The following is a 22508-nucleotide window of genomic DNA, read 5'->3' on the forward strand; positions in this document are numbered from 1 at the left end:
CTGTTTCAAAAAGCCAACAAACAATAGCAGAAAAAAAAGATAAGGCTTTGTAAAAACCAGGGTATTTCTTGCTTTATCTCAAGTAAGTAAGTAATTCATAATCTGAGAATAGGAAGGTTTGTTTTTATTTCTTTGTTTTGTTTTGCCCTGTGGTATTAGGGATTGAACCCAGGGTCTTTGCATGGAGCTACATCCCCAGCCCTTTTTAAAATTTTTTATTTTGAGACAGGATCTTGCTAAGTTGCCCAGGCTGGGTTCGAACTTGTGATCCTCCTGCCTCAGCCTCCCAAAGTGCTGGGATTACAGGCGTGCACCACCACACCTGGCTGAGAATGGAAAGTTTAAGGCATCATTCTGGCAAGTCAAACATTTATTTGCTCAATTGCCATATATACTTTAAGATAATGTTCAGGTGTTTTATTAGCTTCATGTTGGCTGTGACCAGGTTACAGAAAAGGGATTGCACACTGAATCTCTCTTTAGGCTCATTTCTGGATGCCTTGTATTTTCAGCATTTGGTACTTGACTAAAAGTCCACTTGCTGGGTTTGTTTTTTTGTTGTGTAACAGTTCTTCTGTCTAAATTCTGTACCATATGCAGAGTAGATTTTCCTTTATCCCTTTTTTTCATTTTGTATGGCAACTCTTATATTTGGTAAGCCAGTTGTCAGACATTTGACAAATGTCTGTTGGCCTAGACGCAGTATGCTGTATGTTAGTATTCTTTGCTAATGTGACTTTAGTAATTCTAACATCCTCCTGGTTTGTACTCAAGCACTTGATAATACATTTTATTTGGTACTCTGAAGATGTAACAGGGTCATGTAATTAAAGTAGCAGTTTCTGTTACTGTGAAACACCATGAGGGGTGTGCTTTAAAGTATATTCTGTCTTGGCCTACTCCTCAGCTTTGAAAATACATTCATTCTACCAGGATTGGTGGCTTATGCCTGTAATCCCACACATTTGGGAGGCTGAACTAGATAGCAAGTTCAACCCCAGCCCAGGCAATTTAGGAAGGCTATGTCTGAAAGTCAGAATTAACAACGGGCTGGGGGACGTATCCCAGTAGTAGAACACTTACCTAGCACATGTAATGCCCTGGGTTAGATCCCTAGTACCTCCAAAAAAAGAAAAAGTTAGTTCACTCTGTGTGGTTTCTTAGAGCTGATTTGGCAGGACAATATGTCATACTTACCAAACTTGCAATAGTCACATGCATACACCAAAATACCAGTTTATGGTGAGGAATTCACCTTTTCATTTTTAAATGTAATTGTATTGCATGCTAGGGGTCACCCTCACCTCTCAAGATATGGGGCTGGAGATTTAGCTCGGTGGCTCAAGTGCTTGCCTAAGTAAGCGTGAAGTCTTGAGTTTGATTCCTGGTACCAAGAAAAAGAAAAGAACAGAGAAAAAAAAAGATATGGCTAATGAAAGGTAACTTGGTGAGCATGGGTATTGAACATGGACCTTGAGCAGAGAGAGGTGGTCATATGGTGCAGCCTAAAAAAAAAATCCTTGCATAGCAGTGCCTTCTTACTTACTAATTGTCATGCCTTATTTCTATCTGAGACAAGCCTCTTCTCCCCTAGATAGTACTAAATGGACACCAACCATTTTTTTCTAACTTGCCTTGTCCTAATAGAAATGATATTTTTGTCTTTCTTTTGATACTTTATGTACTTAACCTGAACCACCAGACCATATGCTTCACAGAAAAAACTATCCTTCATTCCTGCAGTGGTACTGAGGAAGGAAGTGAATGAGCAAATGAAGGCTTCTTGAACTTTCTGCATATGGCTAGTCCCATTCATTACATCGTGATACTTCCTAATTGCATTCTCAAAAGCAGTTGTCTTTTGATTTTAATATTTGGGATTACCTTGCTGTGACCAGTTTCTTGCTGCTCACAAAAGAAAAATGTTTCAGTTTTTTTTTTTTGGGGGGGGGGTCTTTTTGAGACAGGGTCTCATGCAGTTCAGGCTGGCCTTGAGCTCACTTTGTAGCCTAGGCTGGTCTCGAACTCGCAATGATCCTCCTGCCTCAGCCTCCCGAGTGCTGGGATTATAGGCGTGAGCCACCATGCCCAGCTAATGTTTCAGAATATTGACAGCCAAATAGGTACAATGAAAATGATACAGATATAGGTATAGTCATGATGCAGAAATATTTTGTAAATCTAGAATCAGATATCCATTCTTTTTTTTTTTTTTACTTTTTTTTGTGTGTGTGTGTGTGTGTCTTTTTCTTTTTTATCGGTACCAGGGATCGAACTCATGACTACCTGCTTGCAAATATCCATTCTTTGACTTGTACTTGGTAAAACATCAAGGTGTAAAAGACATTATATGTGTTTTAGCAAGGATTGAAACTGAATGGGATCTCTCTTAACTTTTAATCCATAGTGACTAAGTTATTCACAAAATAAAAATAAAGATTTTATATCCACAGGCAACAGGTCAGACAAGTAAAAGAAACAGATTTGGCATGTGTTCTTGCGTTCTAGGGCTACTATAAGATAAACAGAGCCTACCCATAACTTGTAGAGCTTCTTCAGGCTAGTATACAGTTGACTGGGATGAGTGTGACTCACTCTCATGTAACATTTCTGTGCAACACATTACTGTCTTGAACTGTGCTCTTAATCATGCTTTTTGTGATTATCGCCTCTTCTAGGTACTCGTCCTCACAAGTGCCCAGACTGTGACATGGCCTTTGTGACCAGTGGAGAATTGGTGCGGCATCGTCGTTACAAACACACCCACGAGAAGCCATTTAAATGTTCCATGTGTGATTATGCCAGTGTAGAAGTGAGTAGTCAGTTCCTTGTCGTACTTAGATAGACCACGACTCCAGTATAATGATACAACAACTCAGAATTACTTTAAAATGAGGTAGGCATACCAGGTGCAGTGGCCCACACCTTCTAAGAAGGTTGAAGCTACACAGTGAGACCCTGTCTCAAAAAAACTAAATAAATAAATGTTTAAGAATGGAATGTTTGGGGATGGAAATGTAAGCTCAGTGTTAGAATGCTTGCCTAGCATTTGGAGGATCTAAGTTCAGTTCCCCTAGCAAATTAAAAAAAGATGGTTTATCACCTTTATTTTTGAGGGTATCATGTTGCCAAGATTGGATAAGGATACTACCTAAAAGTAAAATATGTAAAGATAATTCAGCCATTAGAAAATTAGTGAGAGTGGAGGGCTGGAGACTAGGACATAAAACATGTAATCATGTACTACAAACTTGTATTAAGAATTATAGAAAGGAAATTATTGGTATATAGTAAACCAAGAGAATAAGAAAAGCTACATATAACCATTTCTATAAATTATTATTATAGGTATGCCTCACCACACCTAGGTAAGATACCCATTCATGGTTTGGGTGTTTTGTTTTTTTGTCTTTTTGAGACAGGGTCTCACAGTGCGGTTCAGGCTGACCTTGGGCTCACTTTGTAGCTCAAGCTGGTCTTGAACTTACAATGATCTGCCTGCCTCAGCCTCCCAAGTGCTGAGATTACAGGTATCACTGCACCTGGCAAGATATCCATTCTTAATGGTAGCTTTTCAGTGTTGTACTAGAAATTCTACCTAATTGAAGAAAATAAGAAATGAATTATAAACGGAAAGAACCGTCTGGCAAGTATAAGGTTCTGAGTTTGACTTCTGCCCCTCCCCCCCCCCCACCGCCCAAAATTAGAGCAATAAATGGAAAGAAAAAAGTCATTTCTTATAGATACCCATATTTACACAGAATATTTGAGAGTATCAGCTAAAACAACACAAAAATTCCTCAGCTGAAGAGTTTCAGTGGAATGGCCAGATAGAAATATGTAGAATTAGTATCTTTTTTTTTTTTTTTTTTTTTTTGTCTTTTTCATTTTTATCGGTACCAGGGATCGAACTCATGACTGCCTGCTTGCAAGGCAGATGCTTATGCCGCTGAGCTAAATCCCCAGCCCCAAATTAGTATCTTTGTTGTCGTTATAGTACTGAAGGTTGAACCCAGGGCATTTGCACTAAACTGCATTCTACTACCACCACACACTGCCATCTGTGTCTGTCTATCTGTCTGTCCATCTGTCCATACTTACGATCCTTTTGCCTAAGCCTCCCAACCCACTGGAATTACAAGTCTGTGTCACTGTGCCTGGCTTTTAACATTTTATTTTTGCTGTAATGAGATTGAATTTAGAACTTTGCACATGCTAGGCAAATGCTCTCACTGACCTGTATTTATGTCCAGCTTCCGAGAAATCAGTAACTAATATTTCTTACCCAAAATGTTTGGGACCAAAGATGTTTCTAATTCCTTTGATTTCTCACCATTTTGAGATTCCCACCATTTTGAGTTTTGTGTGTGTGTGTGTGTGTGTGTGTGTGTGTGTGTGTGTGTGTATCTTTGCAAAGCAATGGAAGCCCTTTTGAAACAAAATTCATTTATATGTGATGAACAGCCACAAGGTAATGTTGTAATACAGAGTTTTTTTAGTGTGCTGATCCTTTATGTTTTTATTTTTTTATAGTGTTGGGGATTGAACCTGAGGCCTTTGCACAAAGCTACATCCCCAAGTCCTTTTTGTTTGAGACAGGGTCTCGCTAAGTTGACCAAGGTGAACTGAGGTTATGGTACAGGCATATACTGCCATGCCAAACTTTTGTGCCTGTCTTTTGATTGTGACCTGTTACATAAGATCAGAAGAGGAATTTTCTACTTGGTAGAGTCGTGTTAATGTCAAAAGTTTTGAATTTTGGGTTCTAGGTGTATAGTTCGATGTTTGCGTAATGTGCTGGAGGTCCTGGATCTGATTCTCAGCACCAAAAATAAGTGGACTTTGGAGCATTTCATACTTTGGATTTTCAGTTAGGGATGTACAACCTGTAAGAGCTACAATAGGAAGGTATGAAATGGTTCTGATTCTAATAACAATGAAATGACTTAAACTGAATTAACAAAGTGTGTGATTTTGATTTTTTTTTGAGGCAAGCTCTTACTATGAGAAGAATAGGCTAGCCTTGAACTGAGAAGCAATCCTCCTGCCTCAGCCTCCCAAGTGCTAGCATAACAGGCATATGCCACCATACCTGGTCTGTGATTTCTTTATGTTTATTTAGTCTTTGGTTTTTTTATGGTGTGTTTTTGGTTTTTTGTTTTGTTTTGTCTTTTCTGTTTATTTTTTGAGACAGGGTCTCAATACGTAGTTTAGGCTAGTCTTGAACTTAACTGTGTAGCTCAGGCTGGCCTCAAACTCATAGTGATCCTCCTACTTCAGCCTCCCAAGTATTGAGATTAGAGGCATTGACACCACATCAAGCAACAATCTGATTGCTTTTTGGTTTTTGGTTGGTTTTTTTAAGACAAGGTCTGTATAGTTCAGGCTGACCTGGAACTCCCTGTGATCATCATGTCTAGTTAAGCTGTTTTCTTTTCTTTTTGTTTTTGTTTTTTAAAAGAATGAGGAGAGGCTTTATTTCTCTCTGCCGTATTTTTTGAAAAAGAAACAAACAGAGCCAGGGTTTTAGCTCAGTGGCACAAGCACCTGCCTGGCAAGCCTGAGGTCGTGAGTTGGATCCCTACTACCAAAAAAAAGAAAGAAAGAAAAGAAACAGCAAAAATCTGTGGTTTTTTTTTTAATTTTGAAAGTAGTAAAAGTACAACAGAACAAGACAGAATAAAGCCAACTGAGACAGTGTAGTGAAATTGCTATAGAACTTCATAGCAGGTTACCGGGATAACAGTAATAAGTATCACAGTATATTTCATTATCTTTACAATAGTTGTTCTTTCAATCATGTATATCAAAATAAAATGAAATACAGAACATTAATAAAAATATCTGCCTTCAAAGAGATGGTAGAAGGGAAATCCCCCTTATTTGCTATGGTCAACCTCCCAAGAGATGCTCAGATTTCTGGTTCCCATTTGCTAATGGGGGGACAGGAGAAGACGGGTAGAGTAAATTGGATGTTTGACTTTAGGCCATGAACTAGTAGGTTCACTATTGCTTAGCAGGGAGGCAAGCTGGTTGCTTGGTTTCCCAGCGTCCTAAGTTCCAGCATGGTGTGGATCTCAAGAGACCCTGGTGGTTCTCCCCCTGGAAGGGTCGCAGTCTGCCACACCGCCACCGCTCACCAGGGAGGGGAGCTGCTTGCTTGGTTTTCCAGGGTCCTAAGTTCCAACATGGCATGAATCTCGGTAGACACTGGTGGTTCTCCCTGTGGAAGGGCCGCAATCTAAATCTGTGATTCTGTGTGAAGAAAACTTTTATGTTTCCAAAGGACATGAATAAAGAGAAGTTGCAAGTTGATTTCTAAATTTCACTTAGAATAATAAATATGACAGGGTTAGAGATTTAGCTCAGTGGCATAAGCACCGCTCTGGTAAGCACAAGGTTGTAAGTTCAATTCCTGGTACAAAAAAAAACAGAAAGAAAGAAAGAAAGAAAGAAAAGAAAGAAAGAAAGAAAGAAAGAGAAAGAATAAATGTGAAAGCTAACAAAAATCTGGTAAGTCAGGTATAGTGGCACATTACTGTACTTAGCACTCTAGGAGGTTCCCAAGTTTGAGCCCGCCTGGGCAGTATAGTGACTTAGTGAAGCCCTGTCTCAAAAATAAAGGGGGGCGGGGGCTGAGGATATAGCATGTAGCTCAGTACAAAGGCTCTAGGCTAATCCCCAGTACAAGAAGGAAAGGAGAAGAAAAAAATGAGAGGGAGGGAGGGGAGACATAATGAGGGCCTTATCTTATTAGATGTTGTAGAACTTTGTAGTTATTGGGCTGGGTCGTAGTTTAGAGTGATATTGTGAGATCCTGGCTGGAGGGAGTGGGGATAAGTGCAAGAGTTTTTTGCTTAAAATCAGAGTGCTTTAAAATTAAGCTGCCGAGCCAAGTGTGATATTAAATGCCTGTAATCCCAACACTCCGGAGACTGAGGCAGGAGGATCATACTAGTTCCCTTGAGGTCAGCCTGGGTTACATAATGAATTCAAGGTCAACCTTAATTAACCTAGTGAGACCCTGTTTCAAAAAAAACAAAACAAAATAATCATTCACACTGCTAGTTGTGCGGAACACAGCTGTAATGCCAGCACTTGGGAGGCTGAGACAGCATGATCATTGCAAGTTCAAGCCCAGCCTAGGCTACCTGGTGAGTTGAAGGCCACCCTGAACTATACAGTGAGACTGACTTTGTCTCAAAAAAATTAAGCAATTAAATAAAATTGTACCACAGCCAGACATGACAGTACATGCCTGGAATCTCAGCACTCAGAAGACTAAGGCAGGAAAATCCCAGCAAGTTCAAGCCTACCTAGGGTACATTGTGAGTTGAAGGCCAGCCCTGAACTGTATAATGAGACCCTGTCTGAAAAAAAATAACAAAAAACAAGCAAAGCCAAGGTGAGCATGATAGTGCACATGTGTAATCTCAGTGCTCTTGTAGGCTGTGACAGGAGGAATTGTAAGTTTGAGTCCAGCCTGGGCAATTTAGCAATTTAATGAGATCCAGTCTGAAAATCAAAAATGAAAAAAAGTTGGGAAATACTGTTCATTGGCATGGCCTTTGGCTCAATCCCTAGTATCGCAACAAATTTTTTTTAATCAAATATTAGCAAGAGTTTAAAGCACTTATTTGGAGACAAGTTTAAAAGAAATGGTGGGGGGGGGGCTGGGGATTAGCTCAGCTGCATAAGCACCTGCCTTGTAAGCAGGCGATTGTGAGTTCAATCCCTGGTACCGGTTAAAAAAAAACTAAAAAGACAAAAAAAAAAAAAAAAAAAAGAAAGAAAGAAAGAAATGGAGATAGGATATCCTGCAGGTGAATAAAAGCATGGTCAGTGTTAAAGAAGAGAATTAAGAGGTTGTTTGAATATGCCCTACTATGAAATGCTAACACTAGGAAGGAAGGTGGAGGAATTAAAACGCACATAGTACTTGCAGCCAGGCATGGTGGTGCATTCCACCCAGCAATCTGGGAGACTGAGGAAAATGTATGTTTGAGCACAACCTGGGCAATTTAATAATTTAGCAAAACTCTTTCAGAAAGCACCAAGCAGTGCTGGGGTACTGGGAATGTCTCAGTGCCGGGATCCTGGATTCAGTCCCCGTATTGCCTAAAAGAAAATTTGGATTTATATTTTGGAAAAATTTAGCCCATAAATATGTATGGGTATGGAGCATTTCAAATATACAGAAGTTAGCCAAAAAATACAAAAGTAAAGAGAAGGAGTGGGAAAAATGTGCCCGGCGTGGTAGCACACACCTGTAATCCCAAAACACAGGAGACTGAGGCAAAAGGATCAGGCCAGACTGATCTACATAGCAAGACTTTGTATCAAAAAGCAAAACAACAAAACAAAAAAATATATAGAAGTAAAAGAGCATGTTATACCCCATCTACCTGTTACCCATCTTAAACAATAGTTAGTGATCATCAGTCTTGACACTCATGTACCCCTGTCTGGTTACTCCCCACAACCTTGGGTAATGAAATGGCTTAGAGAAACCACAGCTATTAATAGGGAAAAGGAATACATATCTTAGATTCCTAACTTTAGTGTCTTAAAACTATGCTTTTATATCTAAACTATAGCGCTCTTATTATAATCTGGGTTAATGAAATATAAAAGATTTGGTTGCTTTCATGTTTCAGGTCAGCAAATTAAAACGTCACATTCGCTCTCATACTGGTGAGCGCCCGTTCCAGTGCAGTTTGTGCAGTTATGCCAGCAGAGACACATACAAGCTCAAAAGGCACATGAGAACTCATTCAGGTAGGACTTCTCCCCTCCCTTAATTAATGAACTGGATCCTAGGGAACCCTGTGACCTACCACTTGCTATCATTGCTTACCTGAACGTAGGACTATTAACAGAGCTCTGGCATATCCTTTGAGTTCATTATTTTAAAAATTACATTAGAGTTGGACATGGTAGTGCACACCTGTGATCCCAACATTCAGGAGGCTGAGGCTGAGGATTGCTGTGCATTTGAGGACAGCCTGGGCTACATAACAAGACTCTGTCACACAAAAACAGAAATAAATAAACATTACATTAGAGAATAAGTTTTATTTTGCTTGAGTCTTTATGCAACATAGAAATGATACTTTTAGAGGAGAAACAATAAAATGAAAATGTAGAGATTTTAGTTAGGCATGATAGTGCATGGCTGTAAGTTTAGCATGTGGCAGGGATATCAGGAGTTTGAGCCAGCCTGGACTACATAGTGAAGCTATTTCAAAAAAACATTGGAGATTTTACTTTTAAAAGTCTGGGTAATTATCTCACGTCTGCCGTTTTCCTAACTATAGCAAGGAAACTTTGTAGCTCCTCCATCTGATCTTTAAAAGTAAGCATCGCTGTAGGAACTACCCTCTTCTTATAGAGGAGGATTCCATAGCAGAGTTGGGAAAAACAGAAGTGGCCAGCAGTAGTTTAGGATTTGTTTGCTGTATCTGAAGATTGACATGTACTGGCATTAGAACTACACCTCAGTCTTCCCAAATAAGACCTGTAACTTCTCTGTGACTAGCATATCTATCTCTTCAATTATCCCCTTGAACTAAATCCCAGTATCTATTCATTTAATTTGTTTTTATTTTTATATTTTCTTTTAAGGGGAAAAACCTTATGAATGTTATATTTGTCATGCTCGGTTTACCCAGAGTGGTACCATGAAGATGCACATTTTACAGAAGCACACAGAAAATGTGGCTAAGTTTCATTGTCCTCACTGTGACACTGTCATAGCCCGAAAAAGTGATCTGGGTAAGTACTATTTGCTACAGGCAAATGAAAAATATTTTCAAGAATTAATGAAAAGACAGGGACCATATTAACTGCATCTGTTCTTACACATTTGTGTGTATGTGAGAATGGCCTGCCACTAAATGATAGCACTTGCTTAGCTATTTTTCCCCCGATTTCTCAATACTTTCCTCTCTTCTCCCCTCTCCCCTTCCCTCCCCTCCACTCTACATCCCTCTCTCTTTGCCCCTCTCTCCTTCCTTTCTCTTCTTTAGATAGGGTCTTGCTATGTAATATAGGCTGGCATCAGAGTCATGGTGATCCTTCTGCCTCCACTTCCTGAGTGCTGAGATTACAGGCTTGTACCACCATACCTGGCCAATTTTTCCTTTTTCTTACGCAGTTGGGTCAGAGATATAGCTGAGTAGCACTGCAACTACCCGGCAAGCACAAAGTCCTAAGTTGGATTCCTTTTATCAAAAAAATTGAATAAAGTCTATATGTAAATTAATTAGAAAGGCTGGGGATGTAGCTCAGCAGTATAAGCTGCCTGGCATGTGCGGCAAGGTTTTTGTTTTTTTTGTTGGGGGTGGCACTGTGTGTTTTGTTTTTTCTGGTACTAGGGATTGAACACAGGACCTTGCATGTGCTAGGCAAGCTCTCAACTATAAACTACACGCCCAGTCCTAGATTGGAGTCTCATCTCCTCCGTCAACTTTCTTAAAGATCCCCAGTCTTCTTCATCCAGCTATTTATTTTTTGCTTCTTTTCTTTTTCCCTCCCTTGTTCCCTTTTTCACTTGAACATCTTCTCATTTCCCAATGTCTGTTACACATTTTAGTCCTTATTTATACTTTCAGTTTTTCACACCAGAGAAACAGTGCAGTGTTTAAGCAGACATACCTGATTTATTTCACTTTAAGAGTGGGATGGGGGGGGGTTAGCTCAGCAGTGTAAGCGCTTGCTTGGCTAGCAGGAGATCATGAGTTTGATCCCTGGTATCAAAAAAAAAAAAAGAATGGAGTCTCAGGCCGGGTGTGGTGGCATACACCTGTAATCCCAGCACTGGGTAGGCTGAGGCAGGAAGAACTTTGTGTGTTTTGAGACAAATCTGGGCTACAAAGTGAGCTCAAGGCCAGCATGAACTGCATAGAGAGACTCTGTCTCAAAAAGACCAAAAATAAAGTGTGAGGGGAGTAGCTCTCAAGATGCACCCATTTACCTAGAAATGTCTCAAGCTTATCCTTCTTTATTGGCAGAGTAATATTCCATTGTGTTTTTTTTTTTTTTTTTAAATACGTTTTTATCCATTCATCAGTTGATGAGCATTTGGGCTGTTTCCAAGATTTACATGTTATAAACTGTGCTGCTATAAACATAGGTGTGCATGTATCACTGTGGTGTGATGTTTTTTAATTCTTTCAGGAGGATACCAAGAAAGGAAATAAGTCAAATGGAACCTCTAGTTTTAGTTCTTTAAGGAATCTCTGTACTGGTTTCTACAGTGGTTGCACCAGTCTCTTCCTGTCTGGTTTAACCCCATTACTGTAGTAAAGTGACTCCTGCTTAGGGCACTAGGGACCCCCCACATGGAATGTAGGGAGTAGTCCGCTTTGATTTCACTTGACCTTCTGCCGGTATTCTTCAGAGTTGACTGCTCTCTTCTGGTTAAAACACTTTTCCCTTAGTTTCTGTGATACTAGATTTGATAGGTTTTCTTAGAATGTCCCTTGTCAGATATGGGGTGAGTGTGTGTGTGTGTGTGTGTGTGTGTGTGTGTGTGTGTGTGTGTGTGTGTTAAACTCTCTTTTCCTCTCATTGTCCTTAACTTTCGTTAGATTTTCTAAAATTGGACCCAGTTGGGTGTGCTGACACGCACTTGTGATCCCAGCATTTTGCAGGTTGAGCTCATCTATGAACTATGTAGTGAGACCCTATATCAAAAATCTAAAAACAAACCAGTAGCACAATGCCTACTTGGCAAGTGCGAGTTCATGAGTTCAATTCCCAGTATCAGAAAATGAACTCCAAAACCTGGCCTATACTGCTTCCTTTTTATTCTTTACTTCTTTTGCCTGGGTGATCATATCAGTTCCTATGAGCTCATCCAGGTCCTAATAATTCCTAAATTGATGTTCATGTCTAGATCATCATAATAATCTATCTCTGCTATTCTGTCCCTGCTTTGATATCACTGGCTTTTCAGAATCCACATGTATGAAACTAAAGATCTAAAATTGTTCTATATCTTCCTGCCAAACCAGACACCATGACTTGGTCTTCACCCTTTCTGCTATTCCTTAGCTCAGTAAATAGCCCTACCACCTACTTGCTTTTCCAGGCTAAAATCCTGGAGACCATTCTAGTATCCGCCTTCCTCTCCCTCCACATGCAATCCCTAATTTCTATTGACTCAGTTTCCTGAGCCTGTCATTGCTGCTTTCCCTTTATTCATTGCCATCCTCCTTGTCCAGCTATCCTCATCTGTTAACAATTTTAATTGTTTTCCCCACAATAATTATCAATCTTTTGGGGAAGTGGTAGTGTTGAGGACTAGATCAAGGTGCTAGGCAAGTGTTCTGCTGCTGAATTACATCCCTAGCCCCTGGAATGATTTTGGTAAGTAGAAGTATAACCAGCCATGGTAACTGATGCCTATGATCCTATTAGGAAGCTGAAGCAAGAGGATGAGAAGTTTAAGGCCAGTTTTGGAAATGTGTTTGAATTTTTTTTTTTTTTTTTTTTTTTTTTTTTTTGGTCTTTTTCATTTTTATCGGTACCAGGGATTGAACTCATGACTGCCTGCTTGCGAGGCAGGCGCTTATACCGCTGAGCTAAATCCCCAGCCCCCTTTTTTTTTTTTTTTAAAACTCATGACCTCGTGCTTGCCAGCCAGGTGCTTATGCCACTGAACTAAATACTCAAGTCTAGTTTTGGAAACTTAATGAGCCCTTGTCTCATAAAGGGCTGGGGATGCAGTTTAGCATACCTAGGTTCAATCCCAAGTACCACCAAAAAATAAATGAGATATATAACTTTTTTACAATAATTGTGTTTTCAAAAATTAGACTTTGCTTTGTATTTTGCTTGTAGGTGTCCACTTGCGAAAGCAGCATTCCTATATTGAACAAGGCAAGAAATGTCGTTATTGCGATGCTGTGTTTCATGAGCGCTATGCCCTCATCCAGCATCAGAAATCACACAAGAATGAGAAACGCTTTAAGTGTGACCAGTGTGATTATGCTTGTAGACAGGTAGGTAGTGGCGTAGCCACTGATTCTGCATCCATGTCAGGTATTATCCAAAGGTTTTTGTGTACTTAGTGGAGTGACTGTTTCCAAGTATTTTCAAACTGTACTTTATGAGAAATGTCAGAAAATCCAAGGCTATGCCCCTTGCCAGTTGTATCTTGGTCTCCAGTTGATATTTTATTTAGTCATAGCTCATCTTTTAAGGCAGACAACCAACTTCTTTCTCAAAATTGTGGGAATGAAGTCCAATACTTAAGCAAGGGAAAGATTGTGGCCTTGGGGTACAATGCTTACAGGCAGCTTAATGAAGCTGCCCAGCAGGGGTGTACAGCTTTCTCTGCTGAGACTTAGAGAAAATAGTTTGTGCCCCAGTACAGATACCTTTATCATTCTGAGAAGTATTGAGTTAGAGCCATGAACAGCTGGGGCAACAGCCCTGTGACTGGACTGTGAACCCTTCCCTGTTGTTTGTTTTAGGAGAGGCATATGATCATGCATAAGCGCACCCACACTGGGGAGAAGCCTTACGCCTGCAGCCACTGCGACAAAACCTTCCGCCAAAAACAGCTCCTCGACATGCACTTCAAGCGCTATCATGACCCCAACTTTGTCCCTGCGGCCTTTGTCTGTTCTAAGTGTGGGAAGACATTTACACGTCGGGTAAGATCAGAACATTACTTCTCCTTTTGAGGTTTTTAATGTTGCATTCTTAATCTTTACTGCAAAGCAGGGCAATTTTTTCCACTGAAGTTTCAGAGAGGCTATCATTTGTAAAAAGGAAGTCATAACCATCTCAAGTTTCTCTTCTCCACTTTAAACTATTCCACTGACCAGGAGCACAGTGTCTTTAAAAACTGTCTGACGCTGGGTGTGGTGGTGCACGCCTGTAATCCCAGCATTTGGGAAGCTCAGGCAGGAGGATCACCACAAGTTCCAGGGCAGCCTGGACTACATAATAAGAGTCTCTCTCTCTCAAAAAAAAAAAAAGGACCTGAAAGAATTTCCTTAGCTAGATTGAAACCTGTACCTCGTTCCATCTATTGCTAATTTTAGTCTATCCTGGGTCTTCCATTTGCTTTGTAGTAACCATATCTGTATAGGACCAGGAGCTGATATGATGCTCCCTGTCCCTGTCTGTAGGCTGCAGAGCTTTCCTGCCCAAGGTTTTGAAGGTCTCTGTCATTTCTTTCCTTATCCCTCCACACGTACATGTCCCCTCAAGCTTCATATACATTCCCCAAATTTTAATTTTATTAAAGAGAAATTTGAGCCCAGTATGTGCTTAGTAGTGTAAAAGATTTTGTCCTTTTGTTAGAATACCATGGCAAGACATGCTGATAATTGTGCTGGTCCAGATGGTGTAGAAGGAGAAAATGGAGGAGAAACGAAGAAGAGTAAACGTGGAAGAAAAAGAAAGATGCGCTCTAAAAAAGAAGATTCCTCTGATAGTGGTAAGTGGCTTGTTTATTTTTATGTTTTGTTTTGTCTTATTTTTTTTTTTTTTTGAAATAGGGCCCCACTGAGTAGCTCAGGCTGACCACCATCATGGGCACCACCACACCCTACTGCTTACTGATATTTTATGTGTGCTACTCAGTTAAAACCAAAATAAGCTTAATATTTTTCCTCCATGTGCTCAAATTAGCAGTGTTCCAAAGCCATCAGAGTTTATTCTTTTATGGATAGTGAGCTGAGCAGTGACTTCAGTGGACATGAAGAAGATTGTTTTAAGCATTTTGACTCATAGTTTGGCTGCCTTTGTCAGTCACCTTGAGGTGACTGATGAAATCAGTGAAAACCAGCCATTTCCTTCCTGCCTTAATTTGTGCACCTGTAATTTACTACTATTCTTGCTCCTTACCTTTGGTGTGGTGGCATGTTTCCTGGAAAGTAAGACCTAACAGGAAAATAAATACTAATCCTTACCATGGTGATGCATGCAGTGTCATGCAGATTATACTTCATTTTTCTCTTGTTTGACAGCTACATTGTAATGACTGGTAAGGCAAAGTGATTGGGCTAGTTTTGTTTTTTTGGAAGAGTTTTTTTGTTTTGCTTTTTGTTTTGGAGACAGGGTTTTCTTTTTTTTTTTTTTTTTTATTTTTATTCCTTAACTTCACTTCAGAAAGGGTTTTCTTTATAGTTCTGGCTGACCTTGAACTCACTGTGCTGCTTAGGTTGGCCTCAGACTAGTGTCAGTCCTCCTGCTTCAGCCTCCCAAGTGCTGAGATTACAGATGTGTGCCATCACATCCAGCAGCGGTGGCATTTTTTGATCTCTAGTTTTCGAGGATGATTATTTTTTTAGTTATATTTTTGTTTGTTGGTTGGTTTTTTTGGCTGGAGTAGAACTTGGTATTTATCATTCCAGTCATGGAATTTAGACATGAATTGTGGTTAGTAGTGTTGGGTCTCACAGAAGAATAGACAGCAAAAGATATGAGTTAGCCAGGGAGTTAGCTCAGGAGCATAAGCATCTGCTTGGCAAGTACAAGGTCATGAGTTCAATACCTAATGCCAAAAGGGGGTGGTAATTTGAGAATCATGTTCAATTAACACAAGCATTTCAAAAAGTGTTAGGCTTCTGTAGATCCTCAAGCTACTGGCACCAAGGAGAGAAGGGCATATTTTGACTAAAGTGTTAAGATTTTGATGGAAAAGGGTAGTTTTATTTTGGGAAATACACTTCTTCAAAAACACCATCTGAATCAAAAGATGATGGTTTTTAACATTTTTAGGGATTGTTAATTTTATCTTCTGTTGTGGTTTTTTTGTTTTGTTTTGAGTTTTTTGGTGGTAGTTTTGGGTTTTGTTGTTCTTTGTTTTGTTTTGTTTTGTTTTGGCTAGGGATTTAGCTCAGCAGCATAAACTGTGCTTTTGTGCTAGGATCTGACTGTGTAGTACAGGCTGGCCTTGAACCTCTGGAGGTTCTGCCTCAGCCTCCAGAATGCTGGGATTACAGATGTGCCCTATCATACCCAGCCTTGTCTTCTGTGTTTTTGGTTAATAGAAGTAGTAGGGAAGAAATTAAATTTTTGAAAAATAAACATTAGAGAACTTCAGTTACTTTGTTTTTATTGTAAAACTTGCTTACGAAATCACTGGTGTCTGCACCCGTACCACCCTGAATATGCCTGATCTTGTCTGACATCACTTTTGTTTTATTTTTTGTAGTGCTGGGGATCAAACTCAGGGCCTTTTAAATGCTAGATAAGCACGCTGCCACTGAACTACTTCTCCATCCCTTTTTGTTTTTTTAGTTTGAAACAGGTTGCTAAAATGCTCTTGAACTTTCTACCTTGCTGCCCCGTGTAGCTATTTATTACAGGCGTGTACCTCCACACCCCAGCTAATTTATTTAAGAAGGCTTTTATTTTTCTAACTTTCTGAGAAAATATTAATCTTGGTAGGCGTAAGACCTTTGTGGGGATATTTACCAGAAATTAAAGTAAGGGCATTGTATGTGCTAAGCCACTACTATAACCTGTTGTTGCCAGATTTTTCTGAGTTCTTTGTTTTTGTGGTGCTGGAATTGAACCTAGGGCTCTTGCCCTGAGCTCCATCCTCATGGCCTGATTGTTGTTTGGTTTTTTTTGTTGTTGTTGTTGTTTTTGTGTGTGTGTGCGTATGTGTTGATTTGGTCTTTTTGCAAGTCTCCCTGTGTAGTTCAGGCTGCCTTGACCTCACTGGTTAGCCCCTGCTAGCATCAGACTTGACAGTCCTCCTGCCTCGCCTCCTGAATGCTGAGATGACTAAAGGCATGTGCCACCATGTCCCATCCCTCCTGGTCCTTTTTAAAATTTTTATTTTGAGGGCTAGGGATTTAGCTGGCAAGTGCAAGGTTGTGAGTTCAATCCCGAGTGCCAAAATAATATTACATTACATTTTTGTTTTGAGACAAGGACTCACTGAGTTATCCAGGCCAGATTCAAAACTTGACAGTCCTCCTCCCTCAGCTTCCCAGAGTCTTGGAATTATAGGATAGTTCTCTATACTCACTGCTGTGATGGAAAATCTATTTTAAGCAATATCTTTTTCAGCCTGTTTTGAGTGCATGCCTCCTTTAAAAGGTCAGATTGCTTAATTTTTATAAAAGCACACTACTACTACTACAGGCCTTGTGTAATCTCTTTGGGGTAACTTTTGGGAAACATCAAAAATGTTAGAAGACCCCCATGACTGATGATCCCGATAACCTTGGGGATCCTGGTAACTGCTCTTCATTACAGAGCCTTCTGCATCCAGATTGTGTCCTTTCCCCTGGTGCTGCCTTGTTAACATCTGTGATTTATCTCTAACCACACCAGTTTTGCTCCCTAACTGCACATTGCCAGAAGCATCTTTTGATTAAAGAGGTTATTGATGGTTCCTAGTAGATTTCTATAGTTCTTCCTTTTGTCTACTGTACTGCCAATCAACATAACATGGAGTTCAATTTGAGACCTTGTACGTAGAACGTCTTTATGCCCCTAGAACATGGAAATCAGTCTGGTCTCCATCCATTGACAAAAGACACACAACCTTTATCCTGTCCCAGAAGTTCTGCCTATTGTTTATCTGTAGAGCTTGGCCAGAAGACCAAGCTTTTTCTACTGCTCTTTCCAGGGCTTTTTGCCAGAATTTCTCCAAGCCATGAAGGCTTTGGCCTTATTAAACTTCTTTATTTGCTTTTTCTCCCAGTTTTGACTGGATCTATGTAGTTTACTGGGCATTGGGCCAATTTAGGCAATAGGGGGCTTCAGTAAGTTCAACATACTGCCACCTACCAGCGTGTTCCCCATGTCTTCATTTAGGATTTCAGTCACTTGAGAAATGAGGCATTTTGTCCTGAAGATCAGGTATTAGCAACAGATTTCTAAATTTAAACATTATGTTCCAGCAAAAATGAGTTACATTAATAACCTGCTCCTTTTTGGAGTAATGCAGGCCGTGTACATTTTGTACCATGCTAGTGCATGAGAGTAACAAGTGTTCTTTGGCTGTCTGTGGGTGTGGGCAACAACAGTGCCAAACTGAGGGCAGAAGCTTGAGTTCCACCTGCCGTGGTTTAATTATGCCTTAGAATCCCTTAGCTTCTTACCTTTCCTAGAAAATGAGGGTAACACCTTTTAATTAGTGAAGTAATGGAATAAGGGAGGTTTTTAATATTGTGTGCAATATATATAAAAGCTGTGTTTGTAGTAGAATCTAAGTTACTGGGTATAATTACATGTGTTATCTTGATCTTTTTGTTCTCATCACTATTAGGCAGGTTGGGAATATGGAGATAACACAAGGAAACAGAGGGTTGGTGTTATTGTATATCCAGATCTGGCTCCTAGTCAGTATTTTCGGTGCAACAATTCCTACCCCTTCTATACCACTTGGTTTTACCAACAATACACAGTTAAGGCATTAAGGTAAAGGTACAGGGTGGGGGCTTAATGACTTACTGAGTCTGATGTAGCCAGGAATTAAGTCCAAAAACTTACCCTTAAAAAGAAAAATTAGTGATAGTCCCAAAAGGACTTTTGCCATGTATCCCAATAAATAGGACTTCAGAAAACATCAAAATTTCTATCTATTCTCCTAAGGTATAAGTGTGCCTTATGGGTGCACAGACACTCTGCATCAGTCTCCATTGGTCTGTCTTGGGCATAGTGTCTTGCTCTATCTTTATATAGTAAAGAGAATTTTTGCTTCATTTTAAATTCAAACACTATTTCGTGGTTTTGTTATACAGTATGAAGTCTGAAACTTAAAAGGAAAAAGTAACTTTCAATCCACAGAAAATGTAAATAATGGGGTATTTAAGTTTCTTTGATAATTCTACCACAATGCCAATTTAATACATCAATTTCAATAGCAAAAATTTTAGAAAAATCATTCTTAAGGTGGATTTTATTTTGTTTTGCTTTGTTTTGTTTTGTTTTGTTTTTGAGATAGGATTTCACTATGCAGTTCAGGCTGGCTTTCAGCTCCCTTTGTAACCCAGGCTGGCCTTGAACTCACAGTGGTCCTCCTGCCTCAGCTTCCTGAGTGTTGGAATTACAGGTGTACAGCATCACACCTGGCTAAAGTGAGTTTTGTTAATTAAGGAAATAACACATAAATGAGACTTCATAACACATGGTGTTACTTCTTTTTCTTTTTCTTTTTTCCCACCTCTTACCCTACCTCCTGCACTTCCTGATTCCATGAGAAGAAAATGCTGAGCCAGATCTGGATGACAATGAGGATGAGGAGGAGCCTGCAGTAGAAATTGAACCTGAACCAGAGCCCCAGCCTGTGACCCCAGCCCCACCACCTGCCAAAAAGCGGAGAGGACGACCGCCTGGCAGAACCAATCAGCCCAAACAAAACCAGCGTAAGTTGCTTGCCTCTTCTTGATAGGCTGCATGTTTCCCATCAGGTGGAGGAGCCAGCTGGCTCTGTCTTCTTGGGGAGATAAGAAGTAAACCATGAGAACAAGTTAAGGTCATTTTGGGAACAAACTCTCAGGAAGTGATTTTTTTAGAAGTTATAACTAAATAACATCTCAGAAGTCTCTAGGGGCCTGCTGCATTTTCAAAGAAAAAAAGCCAGAGTAGTAGCTATTTATGCTGTACAAGATGGGTCCTGTTGATGTGGAAAGGCTTTCTTTGCAAAGCAACCATAGTGATAGTCAAGATGATGACGATGTTATTGTTGTTGTTGTTGTTGTTTGAGACAGGGTTTCACTGTGTAACCCAAACTGGCCTCAAATGCACAGCAATCCTCTTGCCTCAGCCTCCTGAGTGCTGGGTTTATTGGTGTGTGCCAGCATGCCCAGCATAAGAGCCAAGTTTTAAAAGATGGAAACATGAAGCAGTTTGTATACTAAGCCTGCCCTTCTGAAGAAATTCAGGCCTGTGGGATTCAAGTGTTGGCCTCCTGATCTATGAGAAGACCCACAGGTGACAGTCACAGGTGTTACTCATCTGTCCTCAAAGTCTCTTGGGTGATTAACTCTTTTTTTTAAGATACGCAGAATTGTAGGCGGATGTGTTGGTGCAGTGTTGTAATCCCTGCACTGTGAGAGCTGAGGCAGGAGGACCACAAGTCAACCCCAGCCTGTGCCACTTAGCAAAACTTTGTCTCAATAAAAAAGGGCTGGGGCTGTAGTTTAGTGCAGAGGCACTGGCCTCAATCCCCAGTATTACACAAAAAAGTAACTGCAGAATTGAATCTCTTTTTAACATTTTCTCTGAATTCCATGTTTAGATGTCCGTCCAGAAAAGGAGGTTGACTCTAGTTCTGGAACCGACATCTTCCTTCAGTGAACAAATTGGTGGTTGGGCCCTGGGAATGGGAGAGCTGTAGGATAAAAACATCACTAACATCGTATACTTGGTGAAATATTCCTAATCACATGCTATGTGCTATTTTTGCTTAAGGTGTTTTGGTTTTTGCTTGCCTCTCACACTAGTGTAATGCCTAAATTTATGAAATAATGAAGGATTTGAATATGTAACTTGAGAGGCATATAAAGATAAATGTCAGATTTTATTCTTTGATAGTTTCTGGAGAATTAGGGTTTTATTGTCTGTATGGCTACATTTTAGGTCCTTATGGTTTGGGCGTTTTTTTGGTTTTTGGTACCGGAGATCCAGCTCACTATAGCGCGCTTGCCAGGCAGGTGCTTATGCCGCTGAGCTAAATCTCCAGCCCCTTGTTTTTGTTTTTTGTCCAGTTGACTTTCTCTGCATCACTACTAAGGCTTTCCTATGCTGCTGACATCCTGTCCCCTGTCTGAAAGGACCTTTGTGATCTCTGAAGGCTTTAATGTGCCATTTGTTTTTGTTTATGTTTTTCTTTGCCAGCAACAGCCATCATTCAGGTTGAAGACCAGAATACAGGTGCAATTGAGAACATTATAGTTGAAGTCAAAAAAGAGCCAGACGCTGAGCCTGTGGAGGGAGAGGAAGAGGAGGCTCAGCCAGCCACCACAGATGCCCCCAATGGGGACCTCACACCTGAAATGATCCTCAGCATGATGGACCGGTGATGACGGGGTTACTCGTCTCCAAGACTGCTTAGGGCTGTGTTTAAACGGCCTGAATCTTAATTTTTCTCCTTTCTTTCTTCTTTTGGCTTTGGGAAAAGCATTTTACATCATTTTACCAAACATACTGAAAAAGAAAACTTCAAGGATGATGTTAGAAAAATGTGATTTAACTAGAACTTGCTGTCTGATGGTAGTAAATCATGGAATGTTTTGAGTACCTGAGGGTTTACTGTGAAGTGCTGAGGACAGTGTTCATGCCTAACTAGTTTCTTAGGTGGAAACAGAGACATTGAGCCCTCTCTCTTGATTTAGTAAACCACTCCAGAATGCCTACAAATTTCCCAGAGTTCTCCGGTCTTCTTCCCAAGAGAGTTTTTAATTGTAAATGCAGACTTGGGAAGGACTTAGACTTTTAACCTGTTTTTTGCTTTTGCTTTTCCCTGACTCCCTTTGCTCGGAGTCAGCTGCACACCAGTAGTATGGCATGCTACGATTGGTTTCTGTCCTGAAAGCTTTGCCTCTTTCTTGGCAAAGTTTCTCGTATGGTCAAGCTTGTAAATAACTTTTTTTACATTTTAATCTTTTCCATTAATTAAGAGGTTGAAAAGAAGTGCAGTGTAAGAAAACCCAGCATTTTAATTACTTGCAAATTAAGTGACCACGGACTTGGTAGTGTGTAAATGTTGACAAGGAGTTGGATCACAATCATGTAGCAGAAGAGCACCCAGACTGCTGCCTGCTAGTGATGGACCCACATGGAAAGTCGTGGTTTCCAGCCCATGGAGCCAGCATTTGAACCTTGTATAATTAACTTTCAGTTATGATTTCCCATCGACATTTTCTTTGCTCTGTTTGTAGCTGAATGTTTTTATAAATCCTCTGTTAAAGCCAGAAGGATGATTATGAGTGGAGCAGCCCTGACAAGCTGGGCCAGAAAATTTCACTAGGTCAGTAATTGAAACTCTGGATCTTCAAAAGAAAAAAAAAAAGATAATAATAATGTGAAGAAAAAACAACTCAGAAGTGATTCTTGCACATGAACTGTCACATGTTTAAAATGTGTTTAGCGCGCCTCAGTCTTACTGATTTCAAACACTTTCTTCTGTGTATTGCTTTTAAGAGAACCATCAGTTAGCTATCAGACTCTAGGTTGATGCATTTTGTACTTAGCTGTACTGTGTGATATTTTTCATTATTTTAGGACGCCAACATGAGACCTGTAATAAAATATGTAATGGGGTTGAAAGCTGGGGAGGAGGATCTACTGCTGTACAGCAAATAAATCATAACGGATTAACAAGTGTGCTCTGAAGACTCCCTCTTACGTGATTCCTGCCTGCTGTGGGCCCAGAAGGGCTTGTGAGTGGCTTTAGGAACACAGGACAAGATCTGTGCGGCTTTGGCTGCTTTAGAGTCTGGTTAACCAGGCCTCTAAGGAAAATGTAACCAGGCACTTCCTAAGTCTTGGGATTCCAAGCCAGGCAGTCAGTTCTTGGAACA

General features: G+C 40.2%; 1 protein-coding gene across 9 annotated transcripts in view; it reads left to right on the forward strand.

Annotated features, from left to right (window-relative positions):
- Ctcf (CCCTC-binding factor) overlaps nucleotides 1-22308 on the forward strand; it is a 53911-nt gene extending 31603 nt beyond the window's left edge. For all 9 annotated transcript variants that reach the window (XM_063247516.1, XM_063247517.1, XM_063247514.1 and 6 more), the window contains 8 exons: nucleotides 2679-2812; nucleotides 8658-8778; nucleotides 9625-9774; nucleotides 12847-13007; nucleotides 13482-13664; nucleotides 14320-14455; nucleotides 19188-19349; nucleotides 20824-22308. In XM_063247516.1, coding sequence (XP_063103586.1) covers nucleotides 2679-2812; nucleotides 8658-8778; nucleotides 9625-9774; nucleotides 12847-13007; nucleotides 13482-13664; nucleotides 14320-14455; nucleotides 19188-19349; nucleotides 20824-21008 — 1232 coding nt within the window. In that variant the 3' untranslated portion in view covers nucleotides 21009-22308. The remainder of the gene's footprint in view (nucleotides 1-2678; nucleotides 2813-8657; nucleotides 8779-9624; nucleotides 9775-12846; nucleotides 13008-13481; nucleotides 13665-14319; nucleotides 14456-19187; nucleotides 19350-20823) is intronic.
- Nucleotides 22309-22508: the final 200 nt, after the last annotated feature.

The sequence above is a fragment of the Cavia porcellus genome, unplaced genomic scaffold (genome assembly GCF_034190915.1).
Source record: "Cavia porcellus strain 051 isolate PalLab524CR breed Dunkin Hartley unplaced genomic scaffold, mCavPor4.1 scaffold_4, whole genome shotgun sequence".
Taxonomy (NCBI): Eukaryota; Metazoa; Chordata; class Mammalia; order Rodentia; family Caviidae; genus Cavia; species Cavia porcellus.